At 41.0% G+C, this 13,575-nt stretch overlaps 1 protein-coding gene across 6 annotated transcripts in view; it reads right to left on the bottom strand.

The window, feature by feature from the left end:
• The window catches only part of FAM184A (family with sequence similarity 184 member A), a 211,234-nt gene that overhangs the window by 108,814 nt on the left and 88,845 nt on the right, over positions 1-13,575 (bottom strand). For all 6 annotated transcript variants that reach the window (XR_007773883.1, XR_007773884.1, XM_050949491.1 and 3 more), the window contains exons 4-6: positions 11,646-11,827; positions 6,928-7,125; positions 886-1,008 (exon numbers count right to left, since the gene is read on the bottom strand). Coding sequence is in view for 4 of the 6 variants with exons in the window: in XM_050949491.1 (XP_050805448.1) it covers positions 886-1,008; positions 6,928-7,125; positions 11,646-11,827 (503 nt within the window). In the remaining 2 variants the exon portion in view is untranslated. The remainder of the gene's footprint in view (positions 1-885; positions 1,009-6,927; positions 7,126-11,645; positions 11,828-13,575) is intronic.

Genomic DNA, 13,575 nt, shown 5'->3' with positions numbered 1-13,575 from the left:
GAAAATTATTTTTATACTGAGATAAAATTAAAGCAGCCAGCTCAGTGGCATTCTGGCATTCAAACTGGCAAGAGAGAGATCAAGCTTCCATTCCCAATCTCAAAAGGCTGCAACTACTGGCAAAGATATTCATTCCCATAACTGTTCAGTAATGCCAGAGTTCAGGAGCATCCAGCAATGAAAAGCAGTGTACTATGTCTGACCTGAAAGAACCATCTCCGGGAGTTTCTCTGTCAAGACTTGGTTGGATGTAAACGCAGACATTTAACTTACTAAGAAACTGACTGAAACCACCAATTTGTCACATTTTAAATACAAACTAAAACTATATTAAGGTAGCCTGGAATACATTACTATATATTGTATCATAATGGATAATTTTATTACTGGAAATAAAAGAGTTCAATTCTTCTTTTCCAGGAAACGTTAAAAAGGATCTGCATGCTGTGAAATTAGCCACAGTTTACAGTAAACAAATTACCGTAATTTGGGTCACCAGAAAGATTGGCCTTTTCTCTTTAATTACCTCTTGAAGTATTTTGTACATGGAAATTTAGTAAGTACCGTACTTGATTTGCACATGAGCAGATTAGAGATAAATGGAGCTGTTTACATCATAGTTTTGTACCTTAGTTTCCTTTCCTTTTGCTACACTAATTTGTAGGAAAATATACTGAAAAAGAAAAAAATCACACTTTGACAGTGGTCAAGTGAATTATATTTTGGGAAAACTCACGTTAAATAGACAATGAGCTAAAAAAGGCCCCACAGCATCGACTCAGTCTAATATCCGATTCATAAAATTAGTTGAATAAGCTATCATTACTGATTAAATGTGGGCTAACGCATATGACAGTGAGCTGATTTGACTAAGAAAATTCTTGCCTCCTGATTGGCCGAAGTCAGCTTTGTTGTCAGTTCTTCCCTCATATTTTCCAACTGCTGTCTAAGCTGATTCTTATCCCCTTCCAGATGTAGTTTCTCCTTTTCAAATTGCTGCTCCAACTCCTTAAGAAAACAGAACAAAACAGAAAAAATACATCCATTCTTAGTAGTCATTACAGCTTTTAACTCATAGAAAGAACTCTTCTCTCTAAGGAATTATAATAGGGGTAAGTTTTGCCCATTATTCTGGAGATCATGGCTTTTTTGTGTACTTTCTAGTCCACATCCCTTGTTGATGATAAGATAAAAATAATAGTATGTAAAACCATAAAGTGAATTAGCCCAAAGCATTCAAAAATGTAGACTCTCAGTTTTGCATATAGGTGGGCTCCACCAACTCAGGGACCTTAAATTGTGTCAAACATGAGTTTTAAATTTGATAACATAGTATTTAATGTCTATATAAAATGCATGAAAGGAAGCAGTAAAACCTTAATGGCTGGGCAAAAGGGCAGACAGACAGCTGAGCTGCAGTTGGGGAAAGTCAATAATTTTTATGTCATTATAAAACTAAAAAACCAGCAAATAAATTCACACATCTAAAATGATATTCATGTAATGAAAATGTATATATTTGATGGTCTACCTTTCACCCCTTCCCCTCGTACTTTACTCACATTTTTAGACTGTACTTTTTGAGGGGGAGGGACTGCAACTATATCCATGTTTATGCAGCACTTAGCCTGAGAAGGCCCTGATTTTAATCAGAGGCCCCAGCTTGTATAATAACACAAATATTAGAAGATGAAATATCAGTAATAAATAATTGCATGTATGCCTTTCTGCATCTGCCAATCTGTGACTTACACCAGTGTTTCATAAACCTATGCCATATATGTTTGTGCTGGAATCCTTACTCTTTAAAAAAACTAAAGTTATTTGTAAGACTGGTGTTTTATTAATAATTTGGACACAAATGTGACAAAATGGAATATTATTCCAGTACATAATAATGCAATGTCACAAGATTATTTTAACATACAAAAATGTAACAGCAGCAAAAATGGGCTTTTAATAAACTTCAAGTCACAGCCATGTTGAAAGCCTTCAAAGTAAAAAAAAAAAAAAAAAAAAATCATTTTAAAGGATTACGAGTCCTAGCTCGAATGTCAGTGGAACATATTTTAAATGTACTAGGTCCAAAACTTACATTACAGTAACAATAAAGTTGCAACATCATGTCACTTAGAAGTTAGAAATAACAGAATAAAGGTTTCCATACAACCTTAATTTGCCCCCCTTGTGATTATTATAAATCTTTAATTACATAATCACATACTATTTTCTCCACCGGATCTCCACCTCATTTAGTGCATAGGTAGGGCCCTACCAAATTCATGGCCATGAAAAACGCATCATGGACCATGAAATCTGTTCTCGTCCATGAAATATATATTTTTTTGAGTACTGCACTATACAAATTTCACATGGGAGACCAGCATTTCTCAGACTGGGGGGCCTGACCCAAAGGGAGTTCTGGGGAGAAAGGTCAGAAGGTTATTGTGGAGGGGGGGTCATAGCATTGCCATCCTTACTTTTGCAGATATTCAATATAAGTAGCTATTCAATATTTTGTTTATCCTTATTGTTCAATGTGTAGCCCCAGGTTTTATTTAGTCACACTATTCAAACCCTGCTCTGAAGATAGAACTATTAATTTCCTTATGTGCTTCTATGGTGCTCATCATTATAGTATTTCAGAAGTTCACAAAAAATAATTTATGTATTTTCACAGCATCCCCGTGAAGCGATGGGGTGACATTATTCTCAATTTAAAGATGGGGAACTAAGACACAGAGAAATTAAGGTCAAAAGTGTCCACTAATTTTGCATGCCCAATTTGAGATGCGTAGGATCTGATTTTTCAGAGAACTTAAAATTCTAGCCCACTTTACATGTTGAAAGCACAGATCCCATTAACATCAGTGGGAGAGAGTGCTCAGCACTTCTGCAAATTAGGCTTCAGGGTCCCCAGGGTCTGGCAATCAAAAACTATGGGACACAGAATTAATGACTAGCTGTGAAAAATCTGGTTTACGTGACTTGCCCAGCATCACATAGGAACTCTGTAAGAGAGGCAGGGATAGAATCGAATGCTCCAGAGCAGCATTCAACTGCCTTAACTTTGAGACCCTCCTTTCTCTTCCTGCAGTCCCTGCCTCAGTTACCACACACCTTCCAACTTCTGCAACAAATGAGGCAGAGTCTAATGGACAACAGTATCTGTCAGTATACAACTCCGATTCATTTTCAGAATGGCCCATACTGCATACTAAATGAGGTGGGGGTTCTGTGGAAAAAGGAGCATATGATTATGTAATTGAAGATTTTATCATAATAAAAATGCACAAAGGGGCCAAATTAAGGTTGCACAGGAAGTCTTAATTCAGGCATTTCCTAATTTTTGAGTGCTTCAATTTGCAATCTTAACTTTCTTAAAATATACGTTTTGTGGATGTAATTCCTAGTTCCCAAAAAACTGAAAAAAAATTCCATCATGTGGAATCATATTGACAGCCTATATGGGTCATCAGTAGGACTGAAATCTTTAGGTCCACAGCACACGTCTACCATTTCAGCTAACAGAGGACAAGTAGGCTGTTATCCTTTACTTTGACCAGGCACTAGAGAGAAGTCAGACGCACACTTTGCCAGTGGGTTTCACAGATATTTGTTGACAGCAGAGGAATGATAAGATTCAGGAATTCTGGGTTTCATTCCAGGCTCTGGATGGGAATACGGTCCAGTGGACAAAGGCTCTTCTTCCTCTGTCCACCCTTCCAGCCTGATCTTGTCCTAGTCCCCTCTCTTCTTCCTACTCTTATAACCTCATTGTCCAGCCCACTTCAGTCTCCCACTCCAGTGTCCTCTCCAAGTCCCAGTCTTTCCTCCCATTTGGGCTCTCAATCTCAGTCTCTATCTCCACCTTGCCTCTCAATCCTTCTTTCCAGCTAGTCTCAGCCCCCTCCTCCCCCTGGCTCCTTGTCCCAAGCCTACTCCATCATTCTAGCTCAGCTCTTGTCCCCTCTGCATCTAATTCAGGTTTTCCTATTCCAAGCTGCTTTGGGGGTGTGGTGGGGAGGAAGTGCTATTGAGAGCACTGGGGAGACTGTCTTTCTTCTCTCTGTTCTGATGTCCAGCACCACATCAATCACAGAAGCTAGCAGCAGCCATTGCAACGGGAGTCCAGAATTCCTGAGATGAAGCATGCTCCATGCAGATGGTATCTGAAGAACTTAGTGGCAAAATCCTAGCCAGTCTCTACTGAACATGTGCCAATTGTGATTTTTCTTACATAAATGATAACTTGTCCAAATTTGACATCTTTTCACGGGAATAACAAAAGGCATATCCCTGATACTAGGGCAACATCTCTGACAATTTTCCAGCCCTTCTTCCCCAAGCATGAAGAAAATAGTTTTAACTTTTGTATCCCATATTTAAAAAGAGAGAAAAAATACATTTTTTCCCAATCTGATCATCAGAATTGGTTGATTTTTTTCCTGATACTTAAAAAAAAAAAAAAAAAATTTCAGCCTGAGGTAGACACCCAGCATGGAAAATTTCACCCCTTTAATGACTGAAGTTTGGCAAAGTTATTAGCAACTGAAAACGGTACCAGGTGATATAAAATGTAGGTGCTACCAGCTCTGCCGATAACATACTAGAAGATACAATTTACAATAAAAAATAAACCTTTCAATACATATACCACCCCTCACCGTACTGTCACTCCTTTTTCCTCCTCCTCTTGTCGTTTACTTCTTTACATTATCTTCCTACTTTCTCCATAAAAGTATACTTGGGGTCTTCCTTCCTCTATCCCTCCAACAGCACAGTATATCTTTGCAAAGGCATCAGCAGGGACTTCTTGTCTCACGTTAGACATGAGACAGGTAATATTTACAAGGGAGTAGTTCAGTCTCTATGCTGACTCAGTCCCTATCCTCTACTGAGGCTCCCTAATAAGTCAGCCCACAATGAAGGTGGACATTTGTGATATGGACACAGGTCCAATAACTCATTTTTCAAAGTTGTTTGTAGTGTTATTGTAGCCAAATTGGTCCCATGGTATGAGAGAGACAAGGTAAGTGAGGAATGGACCAACTTCTGTTGATGAAAAGTACAAGCTTTCAAGCTTCATAGAGTTCTTCTTCAACTGTAGGGAAGGTAACCAGAGTATCTAAGCTAAATATAAGTTGGGTTAGACTGGTAAGCCTAAGGAGTTTACACATGCTATAGAAGCCTACTTAAAATGAAGTGGGCAATTAAGGGTTTGCAGGCAGCAGGGTCTGTAACAAATTGTTGTAATGCAACCAGTGTTTCTGTTGAATTAATGCCCCAATGGTAACTGTGTGGGTGAAACCAGGCAATTATCATGCTCTCAAATGAATTCACACAGAAAACAATAAAAGACAAAAGCACCCTATCACCCATGGGTGTACACTTTTCACAAAGCAATCACTCCATAGCCTAGGAACTTAAATTCATAACTCTGCTAGACACAAAAAACTATGGACTCAGAGACACTATTTTTATGACTCATTATGACAATTTTAACCCCTAGTTGTCCATTTCATTTTAAATAGTGTCCTACAGCATGTGTCAACTCCTTATGCTTAACAATCTGTCCCAACTTGTATTTTGCTTAGACACTGTGGTTACCTTTCCCAGACCAGAAAAAGAGCTCCATGAAGCTTGAAAGCTTGTACCTTCCACCAACAGAAGCTGGTCCAATAAAAGATATTGCCTCAGCTACCCTGACTCTCTCATTTTGCAAAGGCCACTAAAAACCATTAGATGTCTACAATTTTCAGCAACAACCTATCTTTGCTGGACTCCCATTGCTGACCTAAAGCTGAAAGGCTCCATAGCTTATTAACATTTCTCTCATTTCTCTATTCCCAGAGAGTCAAATCCACCTTCCTCATGTCAACAACTGCATTCTAACAAACAAAGGTCTTTTCTAATATAAGCCAATATAATGACTTGGTGAAAATATTTTAAGAACCCCCATATATTCTGCACACCTTCCAAAATCAAAACTAAAATAATTTATAAGACCAACAAATAAACAAACAAAACAAGTACAATAAAACAACACTGAAAGCAGATGGGAGCAAAGCACAGTTGAGAAAATCTACAAAAATAATCCACCTATAAGGCCTACAGATATTTTAATTGGCCAAATCCATATACAATACAGAACAGGCAGGCACTGAAAAATATTGGAAATACTCAATACTAAAGGAAAACCATTTCAGTCAGAAATTATTCTCCTTCAGTATTAGTGTTCATAACAACAAACAAACATATTTTAACAATGCAATAATGCAGCAGCAAAAACTCTTTAGCTTGAAGTTCAACCCAATCCTACAACTTTAGATCTGGAGCTCTATCAAAAGCATTTTCTTTCCATTGTGTGCCATGCAGCCACTAATAAACAGCTAGATCTACATCTCACTGAGGCTATGGAAAGACTCTCAGTGACTTCACTGATTTATGGATTAGGCCCATAGTTCTTTCTCCAAACACTTGTGCAAGGACGGGGGGAAGCTATCCTGAGATTAACCATGTGTTCAATGGGCAACACATAGTGCTCCTGCATCTTGTCAAAAGTATGTTCACTTTTCCACAAAAGTTTGAAGAGTAATCTTTAATATACTATTTTTCGTAACTATAAAGGTCCAATGATGGCTTTGCTGTATACATTTATTTAAATCAATAGCAAGTTAGCTAACACAACTAGGACTGCTATATCAACCTCAACTCGTCCATGTTTCATTTAGGAATTGCAGTGTGCACGGTTGTATATAAAAGGACCCCAGAGCACTATAATGCCCTTTGTTATTCTTTACAAATGTAAATGTACCAGAGTCAAGCCCTCTTAGGAGAATAAGGGATAAGGGAATGAATACATGCTATCCATTTTCTCATAGTTTGGCTCAACACCCTTTCTTACTTGTTTTCTTCATAACTTACCAGTTGCAGCTTTTTCTTTTCCTTGGTAGCATTGCTGTGTGCAGCCTCAATCGCAGTGTGATGTTTCCATGCTAATTCTTCCAAAGTCTTAGAATGAGCCTCATTTAACTGTGCAGCCTCCCCTTCCAATCTGGTTTGCAGCTTTATCAGCTCTTTCTCATAATACTCTCGTTGTGTTTCCCTTGCTTCATTTACCTTCTGTAAAAGCCAGACGACAAAAAATTGCAAATCACCTATTCTTAAGTACTTGTCTATCTCAGTAAGGAGAAAAAGGTAAAAAAGGAAAAACTAGTGAAGTTTTACACAAATACTCAAAAACAATTATACTTCATATATATGTAGCATAGAATAAATACCCTTAAACCAGATCTTTAAACTATACTCAAAAAGGTGTTTCAATTATAGACTAAGTATAAGAAGTTTAAATCTATTGTCTCTTTTTTTGCTCTATTTTATCATGTTAAAAAAAAGCAGAAATTTCAGATCTAGAGGCAATTTCCAATTCATTATTTTCTGAGCTACAAACATGTTTTTGGATATCAGTCCTTTTTCTTTCTTATTTTAGTTTTGAACTAGTGCTGGTGTGCAGTGAGGCAAGGAGGAAATTCCTTATTATGATGCCCTCTCAGGACAAAAGTCAGAAAGAAGGTTGTTCAAACAACATAACATAGTTTAAACCAGCAAAGAATCCTGTGGCACCTTATAGACTAACAGACGTTTTGGAGCATGAGCTTTCGTGGGCGAATACCCACTTCGTCAGACGCATGTAGTGGAAATTTCCAGGGGCAGGTATATATATGCAAGCAAGCTAGAGATAATGAGGTTAGTTCAATCAGGGAGGATGAGGCCCTGTTCTAGCAGTTGAGGTGTGAAAACCAAGGGAGGAGAAACTGGTTCTGTATTTGACAAGCCATTCACAGTCTTTGTTTAATCCTGAGCTGATGGTGTCAAATTTGCAGATGAACTGAAGCTCAGCAGTTTCTCTTTGAAGTCTGGTCCTGAAGTTTTTTTGCTGCAGGATGGCCACCTTAAGGTCTGCTATAGTGTGACCAGGGCGGTTGAAGTGTTCTTCTACAGGTTTTTGTATATTGCCATTCCTGATATCTGATTTGTGTCCATTTATCCTTTTCCGTAGAGACTGTCTAGTTTGGCCGATGTACATAGCAGAGGGGCATTGCTGGCATATGATGGCGTATATTACGTTGGTGGATGTGCAGGTGAATGGACTGGTGATGGTGTGGCTGATCTGGTTAGATCCTGTGATGGTGTCGCTGGTGTAGATATGTGGGCAGAGTTGGCATCGAGGTTTGTTGCATGGATTGGTTCCTGAGCTAGAGATACTATGGTGCGGTGTGCAGTTACTGGTGAGAATATGTTTCAGATTAGGAGGCTGTCTGTGGGCGAGGACTGGCCTGCCACCCAAGGCCTGTGAAAGTGTGGGATCATTGTCCAGGATGGGTTGTAGATCCCTGATGATGCGTTGGAGGAGTTTTAGCTGGGGACTGTATGTGATGTCCAGTGGAGTCCTATTGATTTCTTTCTTGGGTTTGTCTTCAGTAGGAGGCTTCTGGGTACACATCTGGCTCTGTTGATCTGTTTCCTAATTTCCTTGTGCGGGTATTGTAGTTTTGAGAATACTTGGTGGAGATTTTGTAGGTGTTGGTCTCTGTCTGAGGGGTTAGAGCAGATGCGGTTGTACCTCAGGGCTTGGCTGTAGACAATGGATCGTGTGATGTACTCGGGATGGAAGCTGGCGGCATGAAGGTAGGCATAGCGGTCGGTAGGTTTTCGGTATAGGGTGGTGTTAATGTGACCATCACTTATTTGCGCTGTGGTGTCTAGGAAGTGGACCTCCCGTGTAGATTGGTCCAGGCTGAGGCTGATGGTGGGGTGGAAGCTGTTGAAATCATGATGGAATTTTTCCAAAGTTTCCTTCCCATGGGTCCAGATGATGAAGATGTCATCAATGTAGCATAGGCAGAGAAGGGCGTGAGTGGACGAGAGCTGAGGAAGCGTTGTTCCAGGTCGGCCATAAAAATATTGGCATATTGTGGGGCCATGTGGGTGCCCATAGCGGTGCCACTGATCTGGAGATATATATTGTCATCAAATTTGAAATAGTTGTGTGTGAGAATAAAGGCACAGAGCTCAGCAGCCAGTTGTGCTGTGGCATCATCAGCTTGTATTCTATCTGTGTGTGGGATGTTTGTGTAGAGAGCCTCTACATCCATGGTGGCTAGGATGGTGTTTTCTGGAAGGTCACCAGTGTATTGTAGTTTCCTCAGGAAATCAGTGGTGTCACAGAGATAGCTGGGAGTGCTGGTGGCATAGAGGCTGAGTAGAGAGTCCACATATCCAGACAGTCCTTCAGTGAGAGTGCCAATGCCCGAGATGATGGGGCATCCAGGATTTCCGGGTTTGTGGATCTTGGGTAGTAGACAGAATAACCCTGGTTGGGGCTCTGAGAGAATGTTGATTTGTTCCGGTGTTAGTGTAGGGAGTGTCCTGAGTAGATGGTGCAGTTTCTTAGTGTATTCCTCAGTGGGATCTGAGGGAAGTGGCCTGTAGAATTTGATATTGGAGAGTTGTTTGGCGGCCTCCTTTTGGTAGTCAAACCTGTTCATGATGACAACAGCACCTCCTTTATCAGCCTCTTCAATGATCATGTCAGGGTGGTTTCTGAGGCTGTGGATGGCATTGCGTTCTGCACGACTTAGGTTATGAGGCAAGTGATGTTGTTTTTCCACAATTTCTGCCTGTGCGCGTCGGCGGAAGCATTCAATATATAAGTCCAGACTGTCATTTCGACCCTCAGGAGGAGTCCATGTGGAGTTCTTCTTCTTGTGCTGTTGGTGGGAGGGTACCTGTGTATCAGTGCGCTGTTCAGTGTTGTCCTGAAAGTATTCTTTGAGTCGGAGATGGTGAAAGTAGGCTTCCAGATCGCTACAGAACTGTATCATGTTGGTGGGGGTGGCAGGGCAGAAAGAGTCCCCGAGATAAGACAGACTTTTCTTCTGGGCTGTGCGTGTAGTTGGATAGATTGACGATATTGCTGGGTGGGTTGGGGGTACCACGGTTGTGGCCCGTGTGGCAGGTAGGAGTTTAGACACCTTACAGTCCTTTTTCCTTTGTAGAGAGGTGAAGCAAGTAATGTAGATCTCCTGTCTTATTTTAGTGAAGTCCGTTTGTATGGAAGTTTGGTTATTAATGAGAGTCTCCAAGTTGGAGAGCTCTTTTTTGATGTTTTCCTGTTTGCTGTATAATATGCTGATCAGGTGGTTCCTCAGGTTTCTTTGATAGAGTATGGCATAATCTCTCACTGTGGTCTGTGTAGTATATAGATAGCAGTGGATTTTTTACCTTTAGTCCATTTGGTATGATGTCCATCCGTTTGCATTTCTCCTCCCTTGGTTTTCACACCTCAACTGCTAGAACAGGGCCTCATCCTCCCTGATTGAACTAACCTCATTATCTCTAGCTTGCTTGCATATATATACCTGCCCCTGGAAATTTCCACTACATGCATCTGACAAAGTGGGTATTCACCCTCGAAAGCTCATGTTCCAAAACATCTGTTAGTCTATAAGGTGCCACAGTATTCTTTGCTGCTTTTACAGATCCAGACTAACACGGCTACCTCTCTGATAGTTTAAACCAGTATGTGTTTCTGGACAACATTACTTTATATCAGAGGGGTAGCCGTGTTAGTTTGGATCTGTAAAAAGCAACAGTGAGTCCTGTGGCACCTTAAAGACTAACAGATGTATTGGAGCATAAGCTTTCATGGGTGAATACCCACTTTGTCAGATGTATGTAATGGAAATTTCCAGAGGCAGGTGTAAATATATAGGCAAGAATCAGTCTAGAGACAACGAGGTTAGTTCAATCAGGGAGGGTGAGGCCCTCTTCTAGCAGTTGAGGTGTGAACATAAGGGAGGAGAAACTGCTTTTGTAGTTGGCTAGCTATTCACAGTCTGTTTAATCCTGATCTGATGGTGTTAAATTTGCAGATGAACTGAAGCTCAGCAGTTTCTCTCTGAAGTCTGGTCCTTAAATTTTTTTGCTGTAAGATGGCTACTTTACATGTGCTATTGTGTGGCCAGGAAGATTGAAGTGTTCTCCTACAGGTTTTTGTATATTACCATTACTTTATATGTAATCTATATCATCATAATGATCTTAACTGGTGGGAACAGAAAGAGACAATTAAAGAATCATTTTACAATAGCTTAAGTTTTAGTTTGCTATATTTGCCCTGTCATGGGCCTATTGGGTACCTGAATGTACATTCTCAAGGCTTACTGATTTTCAATTTTTCCTTGACCTCAGCCCCATTCCCACCTCATGAGGGCACTCTGGGAGATGAGACACATAGGAAGATTATTGGCAATCTGCTTCAAGAATCAAGCAGCACAGCAAATGCCAGAAATCAGTTTGGATAACATTGCACCCACCTCCTCTCTGTCATCATCTCAGCTGAAACTATCACTTTCAACTATGCAATGCACATGATCTACATTAGTAACTTGAAAAGTTGGCAGTACCATATGTGTCCCACAGGGCAGTGTAATGTGCTATCGCTGCTCCATACAGTCAGACACTCCAGTTTTTTAAAGGAGTTAAGATATTTCAGACTTCATTAATATTTCCAGTTAGAATTCTAAGGCTTCTGTTTTGCTTATCTAAAATAGAAAGAACCGTGGTTTGTTTGTTTTTACCTTTTCCATTGCCAGAATCTGCTGCCTTTGTCTTTCATCCAGACTTTGTGTTTTGCTCTGCAATAGATTTCTTTCCTCTTCCATCTGAGATAGTTTCTCTTTTAATCTAGATGTTTCCGATTCTAAATCTCTTATTGTAACTTCCTGTGTCATCTGTGTAGCTTGAAGAATTCCAATGTGACCTACAAAAAGAATACAACCATTTAAAATCAGACAAAGATTATTCACCTATAACCCAAATTCTTACAAATGGACTTTGCACATTCCCGCCCAAGTGATATCCAGTGATGCAGCTCTGACAGTGGAACCTTCCTGCAGCAGTGCTCTCATGCCCCCTCCCTCCTTAGATAAGCAGTACCACAATCTCTGTAAGTTGAGATGCAGAGTCCTAATTGAATAATGATTGTAGTACTGCATTACCAAACTGAACATCTGACCGGGATGCTAGATCTAGTGAGTAATGCTTTGTGAAAGTGTGAATAGAGCTCCAGGTTGTAGCTCTTCATGTTTCTAAAATCGGGATAAGCTTGATGCATGACATGGAAACCATATTTTCCCTTGGAATTGGGGCAGAGTTTTGTTTGTAGCTTTCCAATATACAAAACAGCTTTTCTCTGTACAAAACCTAACCCATTTAGACAAATGTTGTGATGTAATTATGTTTCCTTTATTATTCGCATCCCCAAATAAAAAAAAAGATGGTTACTCACCTTTGTAACTGTTGTTCTTCGAGATGTGTTGCTCATATCCATTCCAATTAGGTGTGCATGCACCGCGTGCATGTTCGTCCGAAGATTTTTGCCCTAGCAACACTCAATGGGTCGGCTGCGTCGCCCCCTGGAGTGGCGCTATTATGGCGCTGGACATATACCCTGCCGACCCAACGGCCCTTCAGTTCCTTCTTGCCGGCTACTCCGACAGAGGGGAAGGAGGGCGGGTTTGGAATGGATATGAGCAACACATCTCGAAGAACAACATTTACAAAGGTGAGTAACCGTCTTTTCTTCTTCGAGTGCTTGCTCATATCGATTCCAATTAGGTGATTCCCAAGCCTTATCTAGGCAGTGAGGTCGGAGCAAGATGTTGCAGAATGCAAAACTGCTGAGCCAAAAGCTGCATCATCTCTGGACTGTTGAACCAATGCGTAATGTGAGGCAAAGGTGTGAATCGATGATCAGGTAGCTGCCCGACAGGTTTCCTGGATGGGAACATAGGCCAAGAAGGCAGCAGATGAAGCTTGAGCCCGAATAGAATGGGCAGTGGGGTGGCTAGCTGGAAAATGAGCCAAATCAAAGCAGGCACGAATGCAAGACGTCACCCAAGATGAAATTCGCTGGGAGGAAACCGGCAGGCCCTTCGTCCGGTCTGCCACCGCTACAAGGAGCTGAGGTGACTTTCGAAAAGGTTTTGTTTTTTCGATATAAAAGGCGAGAGCCCTGCGGACATCTAGGGAGTGCAGCTGTTGTTCCCGACACGATAAGTGCGGCTTCGGGAAGAAGACTGGAAGGAAGATGTCTTGATTGACATGAAAGGCAGACACCACCTTAGGGAGGAAGGTGGGGTGTGGTCGCAGCTGTACCTTGTCCTTATGAATCACCGTATACGGGTGGTCCGCTGTCAGGGCCCGAAGCTCGGATACTCGCCTTGCCAAAATAATAGCGATAAGGAAGTCTGTCTTCCAGGAGAGGTACAGCAGTGAGCAGGTGGCTAGTGGTTCAAAAGGAGGACCCATAAGCTTGGCTAGAACCAGACTGAGGTCCCAGGTAGGGATAGGGTATCTAACCTGCAGGAACAAACATTCCAAGCCCTTGAGGAACCTCGAAACCATGGGGTGAGAGAAGACTGATCACCCGTCCTCCCCTGGGTGGGAGGCAGAGATGGCTGCCTGTCATAAAAAGATAAGTAAGAGTTAATAGAACAGAAGTGCTTC

This window comes from Gopherus flavomarginatus, chromosome 4 (genome assembly GCF_025201925.1).
Source record: "Gopherus flavomarginatus isolate rGopFla2 chromosome 4, rGopFla2.mat.asm, whole genome shotgun sequence".
Taxonomy (NCBI): Eukaryota; Metazoa; Chordata; order Testudines; family Testudinidae; genus Gopherus; species Gopherus flavomarginatus.
The sequence above is the reverse complement of the archived record's forward strand: the minus strand, read 5'-3'. Positions and strand labels throughout refer to the sequence as shown.